Source organism: Drosophila santomea, chromosome X (genome assembly GCF_016746245.2).
Source record: "Drosophila santomea strain STO CAGO 1482 chromosome X, Prin_Dsan_1.1, whole genome shotgun sequence".
NCBI classification, from domain to species: Eukaryota; Metazoa; Arthropoda; class Insecta; order Diptera; family Drosophilidae; genus Drosophila; species Drosophila santomea.
In genome coordinates this window covers 19,375,822-19,392,706 of record NC_053021.2, presented here as the reverse complement: position 1 = coordinate 19,392,706, position 16,885 = coordinate 19,375,822, and the positions used below count along the sequence as shown (strand labels likewise).

Sequence of the window (16,885 nt, the reverse complement as noted above, 5' to 3'; positions counted from 1 at the left end):
TCTTTAACACTTAACGGAATGAGTTCGAGAATTCGAAGTCTTTTTTTTGTACTTTTTAATTATAAATAATACGTATCCAGTATAGGGTATAGGGGCTATATATCGATATAAACTACCCATAACTGTACTAAATGGTATTTGTACAACTAAGTTATGATTTAATGTAAATTATTAAATTTATATAAGAGCGTAGAAGGCGATAAAGGAGAGGAAATACAGCATAATGAAACGAGATATACACCACATACAACAAAATAAAAATTGAGAATGAAAATAAGAAACCAAAAACCATGATGATAATAAATATAAACAAACACAAACACACACTCAACACACAAAGAGAGAAGGGGAGAGAGATCGCTGATCTGATCCACATGATATATATGTATATGTATATGTATACACCTATATATGCATATGGCGTAATCAAATTATCGATTATTAATAAACCGTAAATCGAACAATTATTTGAAAGGAAACCACAAACCCCCTGGCTTTTCATTAACAATCTCAGAAACCCCAAGAAAAAAAAAAACAAAATATAAAAATTTTAACATACTCCAAAAATTGCCGTTTTCTCCCGGAAATCGCTCGACCAGGAAGAGAAAGGGACAGCACGAGCACCGGACCCAGCGCCCCATCCCTTTCTCGCGCCCGTTCCCATGAGCGAGTGCGAGCGGGACACCGCCAGCGCTGCAGCGCCCACAAGCAACCAACATAATGGAGATGAAGATAACGAAGACGCCGGCAGCGAAGCGGCAGAATTCCTACCGCCACCGCAGTCGCAGTCGCAGTCGCCGCCCCTCGAACCGATCAAACAGCGCCGCCCGAAGCAGAGCCAACCGGCGGACGAAGCGCCACCCGAAGTGTCGCCGTCGTCGCCGCCCCTGCCTCCGCCACCCAACGAAGACGAGATGCCCCCGCCGCCCCCGCGAATCGGCAGCAGTCAAGCGGGCAGCAGCGTGCTGATAATGACGCCCGATCAAATCATCGAAGCCTACGAACGCGCCCTGCAGGTAGAGTTGTCGAAAGTGACCAGCAAACTATCGATACTTTCACATCGATTAAGTTATCGCGATCAGTTTGGCAGCATAGTTAGCTGATCAATCCCAACTGATCACGAATCAAACGAAATAATCGATTTATATAGTGAGCATTTTGATGATATTTGTGCGACTGTTTAGCTATTAGATAGATCGATCTTATCGAAATTATCGATGATGGAAACATTTACATCCACAAATTAAAGTCTCATGTAAAATGATCATCGTTTAGCTTATAGTATTATGAGTTAGTCTATTAGAGATATTCGTTAGACAAAAAGATCATTTTTCTGGCAATATAAAAACAAACTCATAGCATAATTAACTATATTGCTATTAGTGATTTCAATTCCACCATACCACACTGTTAAATTGTGGAATTGGGAACACTCCCCCCGTGCGATGTGTAAGCAAACGCTGACAACCCTATTGTACCACCCCCATCCCCACCATCCACAGGAGGGGCAAGCGATCGAGGGAGAAGGCGATGGAGAGAAGAGCGGCTGGCTGAGCAGGCCGATCAGTGTGAAATCGACGCTGAAAGCGGTACGCGACGGCCTGTTGTACGTGGTCGGCGGTTTCCTGCGATTCGTTCGACGTCTAGACATGCACGGCGGCGGTACGGGCAACAACATCAACTTCGTCGAGGGTCTGATTGACTTTTTGGCGGGATCCCTGGGCGGAGCGGCCCAGGTGTATGTGTCCCAGCCCCTCGACACCGTTAAGGTCAAGCTGCAGACCTTTCCGGAATCGTATCGCGGCATGTGGGATTGCTTTGTGAGCACATATCGCAAGGATGGCGTCCTCCATGGCTTGTACGCCGGTTCCGTTCCGGCCGTATTCGCCAATGTGGCCGAAAACTCGGTGCTATTTGCCGCCTACGGTGGATGCCAGAAATTCGTTGCCTTCTGCGTTGGCAAGGAGACATCGGGCGAACTGACCACCGTCCAGAATGCCTGCGCCGGTTCCCTGGCCGCCTGCTTCTCCACACTGACCCTCTGCCCCACGGAGCTGATCAAGTGCAAGCTGCAGGCGCTGCGCGAGATGAAGCACTTCGTTGAACCGGCTCATCCGCAGGACATACGAACGCCCTGGACACTGACGCGCTACATCTGGCGGACCGAGGGTGAGTGTCCTTGCGTTGCATCTATTAGATCTATGTTTAAAGATTCATACAACCTAACAACTGATATGCCCATTAATATAATATAATATAATTCGTGATGTTCTTTTAAAGTAAAGATTATGTTATAAACGAGAACTGTCCGTTAAAGTAGATTAAACATAAAAATATCTATTTAAACAATTTGAATTTATCAACCAGAAAACCCGAAAATCTTAAATTAGTTTCTTGCCCATTTAAATGTTATTTTCAGTGCACTGTAACGGCCTTTCACTGTATTAGGGAACCACTAAATGCCCAAATTAAGTGGACATATCGGCGCACAATGATTCACGGAATCTTTTGTGGGGGGCGTAGCCTTGGGAAACCGGGAAACCTATTGTTGCTGCACTCGAGCCTCGAGCAATCCGATTAGATTATCTCCGCGTGGCTTTCGGCGATCTGTGCCTCCTAATAATTCACAATTATCGCATCGCAGTGCGCGATATAAACACAGATACGCATCGCACCCACACAAATGAACCACTCCACATGGTTTGGGATTGGATCCACTTGGAGTTGCCGGATCCATGGGCGCCATGTGATGGCGGTTGCATTTAACTTTTGAATCAGATACATTTCATAATTGCTCTAGATATAAAGAGGTAGTTACCATCTTAAAACATAATTTGGGTATGCGATACCGACCTTATCGCTTGGCCAAAACTTATTATCGCTAATTTAATTACAAAACTTTAGCATTCCTTTTGCTTAAATTACGCTTGTGAGTGCCAGGGTAATGCGATCTTGAAAATGTTTTCGAGAATCAGCATATCACCTTTCCTTAAATACCCTAGAAATTTAAACCAAAAAAGTAAAATAGGTCGTAGCAACAGACGAGAATCCCTATATACATATGTTTGTCTGTCATAGGAAACTATAAACTTTTTATGATCGAATGTGTCTCGAACTTAATCTATGCTGTGGGACATAAAATATTTCAAAAACATTGCCTTTACGAGCAACCAATTTAAGCTCTTTTTAGAATATTTTCCAAATTAGTTTAGCACAAAAAAAAAAAATAAAACAGGAAGCTTAAGCCATTGAAAAGCAGCTAAGGCTATAAAAAGCCAGTCAGTCAATCAAATCTAATCGAACACGAGGAAGGCTGGCATTCCTCTCGTTATTTTCCAAAACATAAATATTGAGTATTTACTACGCAGATTGCGAAAAGCGAATTAGGGATTTTTATATGAAAACATGATAAGACTATTCATAGCCCCTTAGCACTGCTGTTCGAAACATGCCACGCACAGCAGTGACGTAGTGCGAGATAGATCTGTGCACACATATGTACATATATAGGGTATAGTGTATAGGGTATACTGGGAATTAGCTGGGATCGGAAAATAGGAAGCAGAACGTGCAGCTGCGGCCAATTCACATGCAATGCACTATCAGTTAAGTGGAAATTTACTGATGTGCCCCACTATTGACAGCCTCAAGTCGGCAGATCATGAGCACGTTTCCGCTTCGCCTTTGATTGATGTTCAATGCTATTTTCTCATTTCCATTGATTAATCTCTTCTCCGCAGGCATCAAAGGCTTCTATCGGGGATTGAGCTCTACTTTCCTGCGCGAGATGCCCGGATACTTCTTCTTCTTCGGTAGCTACGAGGGAACCCGCGAATTACTTCGCCGGTAAGTACAAATAAATTTCGTGTTTAGAGCCTTTGATTTTCATATGAAGCTTCAGAAACTCCAAGAATCGATCTTTGGCAGTATAGCTATATTTAGTCATATACAGCAGTTGTTCAACAATAACTTAACAAAATCCCTAGCTAGACAGCAAACTAACAAGATCACAAAGGCGATGGGTTAGGAACATTAATCGATATTCGTTACTCTATTCAAATGGAAGATGTTGGACAAAGTTAAATAGTAATTTACATGGTAATTTACATTACTCTGGTTTTCAGCGATGATCAATCCAAAGATGACATTGGACCACTGCGTACGATGATCGCCGGCGCCATTGGAGGTGTGTGTCTGTGGACATCGACGTTTCCCGCTGACGTGATCAAGAGCCGCATCCAGGTGAAGAACCTCAACGAGAGCATGTTCGCCGTGGGAGCAGACATAGTGCGCCGCGAAGGTGTCCTGGCACTCTATCGCGGTCTGCTGCCATCTGTCCTGCGCACCATTCCAGCCACGGCCACGCTGTTTGTGGTCTACGAGTACACCAAGCGAGCCCTGAGTGCCACCCTCTGACGACGCCATCTACCATCATCCAAAATGGACCGCGACGTACGGTGCGGTCCGGTCCGATTGCGGGAATCCGGGAGCAAGACGCTGTGCTAGTAGTTGTGGGCCGCGGGCGGTCATTATTAAATATTCGATAATTATTCCTTTTTTTTTTAGATAATTAATAGATCGTAGTGTTGTGCCTGTACAATGTTCAGATAATGCTAATGACTGAGTAATATCAAATCTATTGCCGTTTTTCATTTCATTGACATTTGACGATTGCCGTTGTCTCCTGGTTTTCCAACTCCTGCTAAATTTTCGCCACTTGACTGAGGCGGCGTCTCAGAAAGTTCTGGCGGTCAGCCGCATTTTCCAATTCGCGCCATTCGTGCCAATAGATCTGCAAAGCAAAAAAGGATTATAAAAGTAATTATAAAAATACAGCATTTCATGCAAAAGGAGAATGAGAGCGCGCGATAGAAAGGATATAAGTTCAATTAAAAAAGAAAGAGAAAGAGAAGAACTTCACTTGCTTGACCGTACGGATCCAAGTACAAGGAAGTTTCAATAATTCCATTATAGCTTACATAGCGTCATAAGCTATAAGCTATACCCTTACCACCAGTGGCTGATGTCCCAATTGTCGCAGCTGCCTAAGCTTCATATCCATTTGTCCGGTGAACCGCTCCTTATCGCGGATTACGTTGTTCCAGCCCGCAATAACGATTATCACTGTGGCCAGCTGGTCATCCGCAGACCTGCTCTCGCCCAATAGGTGCCTCCGGGTAAGAATCTCTCCGCTGTAATCCGGACACGCCTCGGCATTTATGGACAACGCCTTTCGATGCCGGTGGTCGTAGCAAAGCACTATATCGCATCGATCGTATTGCGGCAGTATGTGCTTGAAGGTCACAGGACGGTGGATCAGGGCAATCGCATCCCGTATTTCCACTAGAATGCGATCGGTACTGTTTAGCTTGAAGCGTCCGTCCCGCTCGGGGATGTACTGCGTGTACAAGCGGCCCATCTGCTGTCGTTGCTTCTCGGTAACAAGTGCTCCCTGGTATTCCTGTCCCAGAAGGCGAGCAAACCCGTCCAGATGAAAGTACTCGCGTCCGGGCAATCCGCTTGGATATGCGTGCTTTATAAAACGCGGCTCCAGCGCCACGCCCAACAGCTCAAGATCGTAAACACCCCGCATTGTGAGAAACTGCAGACAGTTGGATAGACAACGAGGATGGCGCAGTATCTCCTCCATCCGCTGGCGCAGTATATCGGGCAGTCTTTTCGACAATCGGCGTTCCACGCCCGACTTGGTGGTGATATTGAACAGGGCCATTACCAGGCAAATGCGCTCCATATCCTTTAGGCGAGCAGTCTCCAACTCACGCTCGAATCTCAGCAGGATGCGTTCCACCAGTGAATCATTGCACGTTTGCAGTTCACAGCCTAGAAGAGCCATGTGCAGGCAAGTGAGCAGGGAAACGCGTTCCACTTGAGACTCCAAAGCGTTTAGCAACTGTTTGAGCGGCTCCACTTGGGGCAGCTTGCTGCTATATCGCAGCACCTTGAGCAGCGCTACCAGGACAATATCTTCCACGGTGTCAAGTTCGCTGCCTAACCGCTGGAAGATTTGCGTCAGCAGTTCCGGATTTCTGATGGGCGTCTGTGTCTTAAAGAAGCCCATGGCCATTACTCCCAGTTCGGACAGGGTCATTTGATCCACGCAGCGGGCCAGATTCAGCTCAAAGTCGAACATCTCGAAGACGGGTCGACGCAGCAGATTGCACAGAAACATGGAGTGGACGAGCTGCTCTGGCGGTAGTTTTCGCAGCTTGCGGCCCAGCTTCTTCAGCGCCAGCCACACGTACTCGCCGATCCTGACCAGACCAATACGATACCAGGCATCGCTCACGAGTAGCAATTGTTCACTGGACCAGCGCTCTATGCGACGACAGCACTCGATGTCCAGGGTATTCCATATCTCCATGTAGTTTCTGGCTTTGGGCGATTCCGGTGCCGGCAGCTCGGCCAAGGCACTTAGCGATCCGATGAGCTGTTCATCCGTAAGGCGATGCAGCTGCTCACAGAAGCAGCGGGTGAAGTCGACATACCGGCTATCGCTGATCTGCAGTTCCAGGCGGTTGCAGTGCCTCACCAGGCCCAAGAAGTCCGCATAGAGATCGGCAGCACTGGCATTTGGCTGTGGAAGCATGAAGCCTTCAGAGGCGGGCAGATCCTGCCAGGCGGAGTCCCGAGGACGCAGTATTGCATACGGTTTCAGAGAATCCATTAGGATTCCATGGGCGAACTGATTCTCGCGGTCCGCGAAAATCCGCGCTTGTGAAACGCTCGTGGTGCATACTTGGCGTCCCAGACGCCCCACACTGCGCCAGAGGCAGTGTGTCCTTGCCCACATGGCTCGTAGCGAGTCTTGGTGGCCAATTTATAAAATTTAATTGAATTCGAAAGAAAAGCGCGTTATGAAAACAATCGTTGAAAAACAGGCCGGTTAAACAGCTGACATGTTGCAGCGTTGCCAGACCGACGAGATTGGGGCGACCGCATGTGGGAGAACCTTACTGAAGTACTTTGCTCTCAGCGCTTGGCTGCTATCGATAAATGCATTGATATTAAAATGGGTAACTAATAGAACGTAGCTATACAAATTGTGGCAGATATGTTCAACTAAATTATGTAGAGTATTAATTTGGTATGTAATTCCTCTTGAATATAATGGTAAACAAAAGCAATTCTATCGCACCCCAAATATTAATCGAATGTATCGATAATGGCATCGGTGGTCGATAGCTCTTGCGAGTAATTCGCGTTTACAAGCGCCCACTTTCTGGCGTCGCAAAAAATCTTATTTCCGGGAAGACCTACGCTTGTAATTAAGATTCCTGTAGTTGCAAACTGTTCCCTAATTATCTCCGAGTGATTTTATGTGACTAAAGAGTGAAGATATAGCAGTGGATCCAGCGAATTGGCCACCGGTTTCTCCGTTTCGAGAATTCTCGACGGCTTGTGTGGGGTAAAAGCGCGGTTTGGACAGGATTGGATCGCTAGAAGGTGCCTAAGGCATGGAGGAGGAGCCAGTTGCCATCGGCAATGATGGCCAGGTCATCATTTGTAAGTCAGAGAGTCCGTCACTTGCTGATCCGTCGAATTAACTTCCATTTCTTTACGCAAAGCTGACCAAATCGGACACAATTCGGAAGGCGTGGATGGCGTTAAAGCCGCAAATCCGTTTAGCAGAAACACTAATTCGGGATCAAGGGAAGGCGGCATCCTGCAAAGTTTCGAGGCAGAAAGGCGGCTCATCGCTTTGGTGCGCCGCCAGCCGATTTTGTATGATGCCCGGCATCCGAGATTCCATGACGTCGCTCTCAGGGAGGAACAATGGCAGAAGATCGCCCGCCGCCTGGCAACGGATTTGACCAATTGCCTGACGGCCTGGTCGGAGCTGCGCTACAGATTCCAGCGCCATGTGCGACGTCTAAGGTCCTTCCATCGCAGTGCCACCCAAAGCCATCGGACAGTCCAGCGTCGGCGTCCTTGCATGCGACACGAGGAGGAGCTACACTTCCTGTATTCCCATGTGGCCAGGTTCCCACTAATTGTGGAGAAGGCCCAGCCGGCAGAGATTGTGGAAGCGGAAAGGGTCGTTGAGAAGGAGAAACTGCCCGATGTGGAGTTCGTGGAACCTCCGCCAGTGGACATAATAGATGTGGATCTCGAGGAGGACACCACCTATCACTACCGTTGCAGCAAGGAAGAGCGACGCCTCATTGAGGCAGTCCAAGCCTATCCAGTTCTGTACGATGCCTCGTACACGGGCTATCAGAACAGACGACATCGCGGTCTAGTTTGGGGTGCCATTTCCAACGAACTCCATGACAAAGCCACCAAGCTAATGAAGAGCTGGCTGAAGCTGCAGACTCGCTACGAGTGGGAGCTGACCCATCGCCCTTCACTGGTCGCCACTTCGGAGCTGTGCCAGCGAATGGAGTTCATGCAACCGCACATACTGCGCCAGCGCGGCACCGTATGCAAGGCTTCCAAGTACCTGCAAAAAGAATGGCACGAGCCCATCGAGCACTTCCGCAGCGTGATGGCGCTGATCAATACGATGCGCAACATGCCCGAACTAGTACAGCTGACGGATAATTCCCTCAACTACGATGTGAAGCCGCCGCGCTACGACGAGTTCTGGAAGAAGGTCGGTTTTGAAGTGATGTGCAGTCACGAGTGCTGCGAGGTCACCTGGCTGGTGCTGCGCTCCTTCCACCACGAATTGCTGGCCATGCGTTTAGCCGGCTACCTGCTGCAGGACAAGTGGTACTTTGAGAACGCCCTAAGCAGTATCTTTAAGCACGTTGCCTCTCATCCCACGCCCCGTCACGCCCCAAAACGCAAAGCCAACGGCTCAATACCACTGGTGGGGGAGCCCCCGTCCAAAACAACGGTGCCGCCACGTCTGCCACTGGCTATTGTCTACCCGCCCACCTCAAAAGGCAGCAGCACGAGTATGACCAGCAGCACGAGCACTGCCACCAGCATTGGCCCCACCCTCTCGAATGCCAGGAGCTCCTCTGGCTCAGCCATCAACAATGCGCCCATCGCAGCCGCAACCAACAGCGTCAGTTCAAGTGTGTCGACCGATCAAGCTGTTCCCGCGTTTGTGATTCCCAGGATCGCGTCCGCCATCAGTGTGGGACCGACCAATACGCCACCCTTAAAGCTGCCGCCCACATTACGAATTGCGCCCAAAACGGCGGTGGCTATGGGAATGGGCGTGTCCCCCGTCGTTGCCACCAATCAAATGGCGGGCTCAAATGCAAAACCGGATGAAAGGCGTCCACAGATCCCACAGCGTCCTGGCTTGCAGGTTACGCTCCTTACGAAGCCTCAAATGCCCAAACCTCCGCAAATGGCACCGGCAGTACCACGCAATGTAATTCGAACGATGAATCCAACCAATCCAGCTCAACCACAACCGAGGGTCTCCGGTGGTCCAATGTCGGCACTGGGATCACTGCTCAGCGGAACGCCTAGGCCGCAAAATCCAGCGCCATTACATTCACCAGCTCCGCCACATGCACTGCCCAATTTGGTACCAATAATACCATCGAATATCACAGCTAACAGCAACCTGCCAACAGCCCCAGCGGCTCCGATGGTTCGTATACACCAGCCGGGACTAAAAAGCGGTCGGGATGGCAGGAGCATAAGCTCTCCGGCCAGCAAGTCAATGGGATCCCCAGCAGCCACATCTGTGTCTGCAGCAGCAGCTCCTATCGCACCAACTGAAGAACCAGCGAGAGCAAAAACATCACAAACAATGCCAGCAACAACAGCGAATTACCCCAAGAAATATCGACCAATCGTACCGGCAGTCCCTACAGCAATTAGGATGACCAAACCGGCAGGAGAACCACCAGCAACTGAGTTGCCTGTACCTCCAGTGCGAGTTGTATATAAATCACCATTATTTCCTAAATCAGCAACACAAGCTGCATCTGCCACATCAGCAACACAAGCTGCATCTGCAACACAAGCTGCATCTGCCACATCTGCAACACAAGCTGTATCTGCAACACAAGCTGCATCTGCAACACAAGCTGCATCTGCAACGCAAGCTGCATCTGCCACATCTGCAACACAAGCTGCATCCGTCACATCTGCAACACGGGGTATATTAGCAAGTCAGGCTAGAACTGTAGACATTTCGGACAAACCAGCACCAGTGGACGCACCAGTCAAATTGCCGGCAGTAGCCAAGGCAACACCAGTATCGCAGTCAGATAAGGAAGCAAGCGCATCCCTAGGCAGTCAGCCGGAGAAATTGCCGGGAGGCGACATAAGCGTTCGTTGGCAGGAGTATGCCGCCACTGGGAACGTATTGCAGATTTGGTGCGGCAAATACCCTACTCGGTACAATCTCAATATGGTTAGGACGGCAACGCTGATCCGCGAGGTGATGGCTGTGCCGCAGCTGCACAGGGAAGATCCACAATTGGCGGCCAAGTGTGATGAGTTCTGGAAGGTCATCGCCAAGAAGTTTCACATGCCAGGTAGGAATAACAATAAATGCTAGAAGCTTTGGCTCTAACGTTGTGAATCTTCTTTTCTCTTTCAGAGGAAGCTTTGCGCGTATGCTGGAAATTCTTGGCGGACAACATGAGTGTGTTTCCGAAGATTGCGCCGATGTCGGAACTGATGCGTCCATTTAAGGCCAGCGTAAGGGTGTGGGAGAAATCGCATCGTTTGTTTAGCAAATTTGACGAGATAGCACTAAAGTACCAGTGGATGAATCACAAGGACATATTGCCGGACGTAATACGCCTCTTCGCGAAGCACGAGCACCTCTACTGGGAGATGCGCAAGCCGCGACCTGGCGAAATGACCCAAATTCCACACCACTTCACGGATCTGGAGAAACAGGAGGTGTGGCGGGATGCACGCATTAAATACCCAAATCGTATGTTTAACCAACGACATATGCCTATATCTTATTAACAACCTTCTTTTGTTTTGTAGTCAATCATCGGGACATTTGGTCAATGTTTAAGTTCGCATTCCGCACGTACATGGAGGATCTAGAACGCGGCATCGAGAATCCCTGGCCACAGAACTGGTGGCAGACACTGGAGCAGCTAAGGTTTCTGGCCAATGTGCGCTACCATCCGCTCGAGCCCTACTACTATATCGTACACAACAAGATCTCAGAGGAGGTGAAGAGGTGTAGCATGTACGAGGCTCTAATGTCCGCCGATCCTACCGATAAGGTCAAACCCACACCGGCTATCCTTTTAAAGCGGCTTACCAAGACACCCATGCCATGGGAGACGGAGGAGGCCAAGCGCTTGCTTACCGGCAAGTTGGATGGCTTGAGAAGCTCTGAAAGTACCAGCCAGACTGCTATTCCTCCTGCTTCTGCTTCTGCTCCTCCTCCAGCTCCTGCTTCTGCTTCTGCTTCTGCTTCTGCTTCTCCTGCTTCTGCTCCGCCTCCAGTTCCTGCTTCTGCTCCTCCTCTTGTTTCTGCTCCTACTCCAGCTCCAGCTCCGGCACCCACTGCTCAATCTATTCCTGTACCTGATGGCGTTTCCGTGTGCACAAAGACACCCGAAAGCAAGCCAGCGCCAAACACCAATGTCAAATCTCATAAAGGCAAGAAAAGCTCGAGCGCGCAAAAGCGTTTGTCCCCTGCGAAAACTGTCCCCTGCAATCTACCGCCCATTGAGGCGTTTGAGCTGACCAAGGTGCTGCGCCGCCAACCACACACCTTCGAGCGGGCGAGCACCATTAACAAGCGAACCGCCTGGGTCCGCGTATCAAATGAGTTAAATGCCACAGGTACTCATTTATAAATTACTCAACTAATACATTTAATTTTAACTTTGTCTTTCCTTTTGCAGTGACCGAATGCCGTTTAGGACTGCAGTACGCTCTGCGCGAGATGCGCAATCTGAAGATCGCCGATCCAATGAATCAATGTGCCATGGGCCACAAGTACTTCCACCACATGTCGGAGATCTACAAGCAGGTGAAGCCGAATGGCCAGCTCATAGTCCGCACACCACAGCAGCTCAATCAGCTAAACCAATCGCCTGCGGATGTAACCGCGGAGGAAGTTAAACCGCGCGGATTCCTGCCCGAAATCAATGTGACCACCTGCAGTCCGGAGCTCGTGGTTAAGAACTGGGCCCACGCCGCCGGTAACTTGTCCGCGCCCAGTCAGGATACACTGTTTGTCAAGCTGACGCAGGTTTTCTCCAAATACGCCAAGAAAGTCAATCCGACAGCACCTTAGCTCTCCAATCCATTGGCACGCTTATCGTGGTCATACCTAACTATGTAAGAACTTTCGCCGTTCCATTGACACTCTCAATGCGCACGTCATTGTCATTAGCATACATCTTATTTATAACATTGCGAGACATATTTTTTTTTTAAGACATATTTAGAATAACTTTTGAATAAATGGTTACAACAAGTAAACTTTCATATGATGTTTTGCACTGGGACTTTCAAATTGAAGATTTGTTCATGAGTAGCATAGCTAAAACCAAACAGAAACTTGCGCAATAATAAAGAGCACTTAATGTTTTAACCCAAAGTCGTAGGATGATAGTGATGAGGGCCGGGCTCTTTGATTATCCGGACGCATTTGTCGGTCAGCGGGCCCCGCCCACTTGTATGGCCTCTCCGTGGACATGAAAGTAAGCCCGAATAAATTGGGGCGAGCAATTGCGAAATGATTTGATTGCCATGTTTCCGGAGTAGGAGGGTGATAATAAGGCGCACGTTAAACACAAGGGGATGATTGTCCCGGACAAGGGAATGGGTAGACTATATATGGGTGGGCTATATACTATTTAAAGGATTTAAATAGAACGCAGTTGCACATCCTCCCACATTTCCCTACGAATGACAAACAGTAGGGTCACCATTTGTGCCAACTTTCTTGGCCAAGTTAGGTGTTAAAACTAGTTAGTAGTTAAAATATATAATATATTTTTAAAAAACCAAGTTACATTTTTTCATTTGGCATTAATGTTATGGTGCTTCTTGGACAAGTAAACATTATTTCACGTTTAAAATAATACATAAACGAAAAATGTCATAAGAAATATAATTAAACGAGGTGTTCAACAACAGGGTTCGATGTTTTTGGACCTCAGCCGACCTTTGCCAACTAGACTAATCTTTTCTGTGACTTGTGGCTTCGCCCTGTCCTCCGATTCATCCCTTTCATACTGCCCAGCTGACAAGCGATTCGGTGCAAAGGCCACAAGACGATTGAATATGTCAACGGCCAACGCGGCGAATACGTAATTTACATTCGCGCCACTCTTGGCGGAAACCTCTCGAAAGCCGAGTGACCGGCGATCGGCATAGTGAAGGGCCTGCTCCAGGCTCACCTGTCGATGCTCCAGATCGTCACACTTGTTGCCCACCAGCAGGACGTTCACCTTGTCTGGACACCTGCGTTGGATCTCCTCCAGCCAGCCATCGATGCTGCGGAAACTGTGGGCCGATGTGGTGTCGTAGACGAGCAGAATGCCATGGGCACCGCGATAATAGGCCGGCAGCAGCGACTTGAAGCGCTCCTCGCCGGCAGTGTCCCACACCTGCAGCTTCACCACCTGACCGGCCACCTCCACGCTGCGCACCTTGAAGTCCACGCCCACCGTGCACAGGTACTTGCCAGTGAATCGGTCATCCGAGAAACGCATCAGCAGGCAGGACTTGCCCACACCACAGTCACCCAGAACGAGGATCTTGAACAGGTACTTGTAGTGGCTCATCGTCAAATCGGTTGGTTATATTATTAGTTATTATAAAGATTGAAGTCACAATCTTGGCTTGGGCTGTTCTGGAGCTTTTGTCCTGGGAAATAAAGTTACTGCAAAATGTTTTAAAAGACTCGATGTATGGTTAGGTCCATCAATCCGTTAAGTTTTTAAACATGTTTGGTCATTTATATAATACTCAACAAAGGACTTCTGTATACCCTATCATCCTGATTTTATGTGACTAAAAATAGGAATATTGCATTGTAAAATGTAATGTCTGCGACTGAAAATAGGAATATGCCATTGTAAAATGAAGTATCTTATATCTTAGATATTAAAGTCATATTTTCACCACTAATTCGGTACTTGCGAGGCAAAACGACGACACTTCCACCCAGCTGCGTGCCGGAAAAAGTACATAAAAATTAGCATTAGCATTAGCATTACCCCGACTCCAAGGATCCAGGTCAAAGGTCAAAGTGCTGAGGGCGAAAAACAAAAAAGCGCGGTAATCCGGGTCCAAGGACCCCCAGTCATAATCATTCCGGCATCTGATGGCGCTGGCAATAATGTTTGCTTCAGGTGATTAACGCAATTAAACAGGTGCTCAAAATGATGTTTCCACTGGATTAGCTAAGGACACAGGATGCAGGACACTATCGGGCAGGATGAGCACGGTAACGAGAATGAGAATGAGGGATGGGAATGCGTATGTCCGCTAATAAGAGATACATTAGCAACATGCGCCCCACGTTCGCATTAATCCTGGTCCTTAGATGGCGAATGGCGGATGGCGGATTCCAGTGGGTGGTTGGTTGGTTAGCTAGCTTTTTTTAAAATTCCATTAGTCCACCGGGTGGGTGATGGTGTGCTCTATAACAGGTGTGCTCAACCGCAATATCTTGGGCTACTGCGACGAGCTTCCATTGTCCGTCCTGTAATTGTGCTGGGACAGCGCTTGAGTCTTGAGTGAATCGGATTGGATCGCTTATGCAATTTGCCTAAATGGCTGACATGACCTCCTCGGCGCCTAATGAGCCACTTAATCGAACGATTGTGCGGTCATTCATTCTCCGTGGGTAGTGAATACGAAACTAACACTCACAATTTTAAGGCTATTGTTAAGCGGACTCGAAAGGCATTCCTAGGAGACTTTCAGTCACAGAACTCGAAAATAAATAGTTAATACACAGCAAACTATATTTGTTGCTACAAAACTTAGTTATAAAGTTATGCCCTACAGTTTTGTTTATAATCGAAATCTGATAGCTCTCTTTCCATTTGCACAAAAACAGTTAATTGAACTGCTGTTTTAGTTGCTATTTTCTCTTTCATATGTTTCATTTGTTATTCACCCATCATTTATTGTTTAGAAAACAAATGCACGAAAGAAAACATAAAAACAATAGAGCAGAGAAGTAGTAATAGTAAAAAGCGAAAAGCAAACTATTTAATGACAGTCGCAGCGGCGGCAATCCGCAACCCACACAAAACCCAGAATCCGAATCCGAATCCGAATCAGAATCGCAATCTGACTCTCAGACTCAGCGTTAGTTCAATGTGTTGCTACTGGGACACGGTCCAGAAATAAGTATACAGGTAGGGTAGTTGCAAGGTCCATAGGTTGCCAAGATCTGTTAGTTCTTTTCCCCAATAAAATGTATTTTTACTATATTTTTAATGTAACTTACAAATGTTACAAAAAGAAAGGTGTCGAAAAGTTATCAAATTAAAAAGTATGTGTATGTACCTTAGATCTCAGGCCATTTGGAATTCCGCTTAATATTTAAATACTCCTTACCCCGCACGGAAAACCGCGCCCCCGCACGGAAAACCCCGCCCCCGCACGAAAAATTGGTCAAATTTTGTTTTTCGAAAATCGAAAAAGTATGGATAGATATAGTTAGCTAGGTTTATTAGCAGCACAAAACAGTCTTTATTTTAGCTGTGCTTTTTCGATTTTCGAAAAAAAAAATTTGACCAACTTTTTGTGCGGGGGCGGGGTTTTCCGTGCGGGGTAAGGAGTTTGGGGCCTTTTTCGTCATAACTTGGCCGCACAGCTAAAATAAAGACTGTTTTGTGCAGCTAATAAACATAGCTAACTATGTCTATCCATACTTTTCCGATTTTCGAAAAAACAAATTTGTCTGTACACACAATTTCCAGCTAAAAACCAAGCAACAAAAGACAAAAAGAAAATATGGCTAATTACAAAATGATGGGTGTCATAATTTTCCGACAATTATAAGTCTCATTTTACGGCGAGAAATATTGATTTGGTCAGCAGTAGCATGTGAAAAAATATTACTGATATTACAAAGTAATCATTCTGGGTTTCCACATGCCGTAGCTGGCTTTCCAGCTATAGCTTATAAAATAATAAAAAAATTTGCTTTACACCATTTATTCATTTAAAATTACAAGTAACTCTTCTAGAATTTAAAGTAAATCAGCACCTACTGCTAAATAATTTACTTTGGCGAGCACAATTCATTTTTCTGCCAAGTTCGCGCTTTTCTAAAGATAATTTCGCAGCCTTAAAACACCAAGTTAACGATCCATTGCATAAATAGTACTTCACATTTTTGAACTTTTTTAATTATAGAAATAACATTGCGTTGAAGTTTATTAATAAATAATTTATAATAATAAATTTTATAAAATATAATAAAATAAATAATTTATAATAATATAATTTATTCGATATATTCTAGTATATTATATATTATTATTCTAATATAGTTTATTCTTTTAAAACCAAATTATATTTTTAATAAAAACATATTATATATTATTATTCTAATATAGTTTATTCTTTTAAAACCAAATTATATTTTTAATAAAAACATATTTATCACCTGTATATGCTATTTTTTATACACACGTTTGTTGCAACTTTGTTGTTACTGTAACTACAGTAACCACAGTGATTTAACGAGTAAAAATTATTTTGTACATTTTTGACACATTTGTGGCTATAAAATGTAGACGATGAGCTAAAAATAGCTATAATTTTTGATAATATTTTCCTAAATTTTTTTTTATGTTTTATTAATTTTTTGTAAAATATTGCATTATTTGGTATATAATCAATATAACTATTAACATAAAACGTTCTATAAACTTTTGATGAAGCTTTAATTAGGCCAGTGACCACTGTGCAGTTAAGTTAATGTTATATCTACCTCTTA

The 16,885-nt window shown here is 46.2% G+C and overlaps 4 protein-coding genes across 4 annotated transcripts; 2 read left to right on the top strand and 2 right to left on the bottom strand.

The window, feature by feature from the left end:
* The first annotated feature begins 496 nt into the window (after positions 1 to 496).
* Positions 497 to 4,635, top strand: LOC120455119 (mitochondrial ornithine transporter 1). Its single transcript, XM_039641010.2, has 4 exons — positions 497 to 1,016; positions 1,503 to 2,169; positions 3,741 to 3,846; positions 4,125 to 4,635. Exons 1-4 carry the CDS (start codon positions 663 to 665, stop codon positions 4,414 to 4,416), a joined length of 1,419 nt encoding a protein of 472 aa, XP_039496944.1. The 5' UTR covers positions 497 to 662; the 3' UTR covers positions 4,417 to 4,635.
* Positions 4,636 to 4,651: 16 nt separating this feature from the next.
* LOC120455117 (FAST kinase domain-containing protein 5, mitochondrial) lies at positions 4,652 to 6,939 on the bottom strand. The gene is made up of 2 exons (XM_039641009.2): positions 5,012 to 6,939; positions 4,652 to 4,792 (listed from the first exon to the last, which is right to left on the bottom strand). The coding sequence occupies exons 1-2, from the start codon at positions 6,809 to 6,811 to the stop codon at positions 4,703 to 4,705; spliced, it is 1,890 nt and encodes a 629-aa protein (XP_039496943.1). The 5' UTR covers positions 6,812 to 6,939; the 3' UTR covers positions 4,652 to 4,702.
* Positions 6,940 to 7,201: 262 nt separating this feature from the next.
* Positions 7,202 to 12,396, top strand: LOC120455955. Its single transcript, XM_039642498.1, has 5 exons — positions 7,202 to 7,524; positions 7,587 to 10,469; positions 10,535 to 10,876; positions 10,936 to 11,751; positions 11,814 to 12,396. Exons 1-5 carry the CDS (start codon positions 7,476 to 7,478, stop codon positions 12,206 to 12,208), a joined length of 4,485 nt encoding a protein of 1,494 aa, XP_039498432.1. The 5' UTR covers positions 7,202 to 7,475; the 3' UTR covers positions 12,209 to 12,396.
* A 555-nt stretch (positions 12,397 to 12,951) lies between these two features.
* LOC120455779 (ras-related protein RIC1) lies at positions 12,952 to 14,865 on the bottom strand. The gene has a single exon (XM_039642236.2). It carries the CDS (start codon positions 13,704 to 13,706, stop codon positions 13,047 to 13,049), a length of 660 nt encoding a protein of 219 aa, XP_039498170.1. The 5' UTR covers positions 13,707 to 14,865; the 3' UTR covers positions 12,952 to 13,046.
* Between the last annotated feature and the right edge of the window lie 2,020 nt (positions 14,866 to 16,885).

Bases quoted from the DNA above. Each gene is read 5' to 3' on its own strand.
- LOC120455119 (XM_039641010.2), top strand. From the start codon at position 663: ATGAGCGAGTGCGAGCGGGACACCGCCAGCGCTGCAGCGCCCACAAGC. The intron at 1,017-1,502 runs GTAGAGTTGTCG...CACCATCCACAG, and splicing joins CCTACGAACGCGCCCTGCAG to GAGGGGCAAGCGATCGAGGG. The intron at 3,847-4,124 runs GTAAGTACAAAT...TCTGGTTTTCAG, and splicing joins ACCCGCGAATTACTTCGCCG to CGATGATCAATCCAAAGATG.
- LOC120455779 (XM_039642236.2), bottom strand. From the start codon at position 13,706: ATGAGCCACTACAAGTACCTGTTCAAGATCCTCGTTCTGGGTGACTGT.
- LOC120455955 (XM_039642498.1), top strand. From the start codon at position 7,476: ATGGAGGAGGAGCCAGTTGCCATCGGCAATGATGGCCAGGTCATCATT. The intron at 7,525-7,586 runs GTAAGTCAGAGA...CTTTACGCAAAG, and splicing joins TGATGGCCAGGTCATCATTT to CTGACCAAATCGGACACAAT. The intron at 11,752-11,813 runs GTACTCATTTAT...TTCCTTTTGCAG, and splicing joins AAATGAGTTAAATGCCACAG to TGACCGAATGCCGTTTAGGA.
- LOC120455117 (XM_039641009.2), bottom strand. From the start codon at position 6,811: ATGTGGGCAAGGACACACTGCCTCTGGCGCAGTGTGGGGCGTCTGGGA. The intron at 4,793-5,011 runs GTAAGGGTATAG...TTTGCTTTGCAG, and splicing joins TGGGACATCAGCCACTGGTG to ATCTATTGGCACGAATGGCG.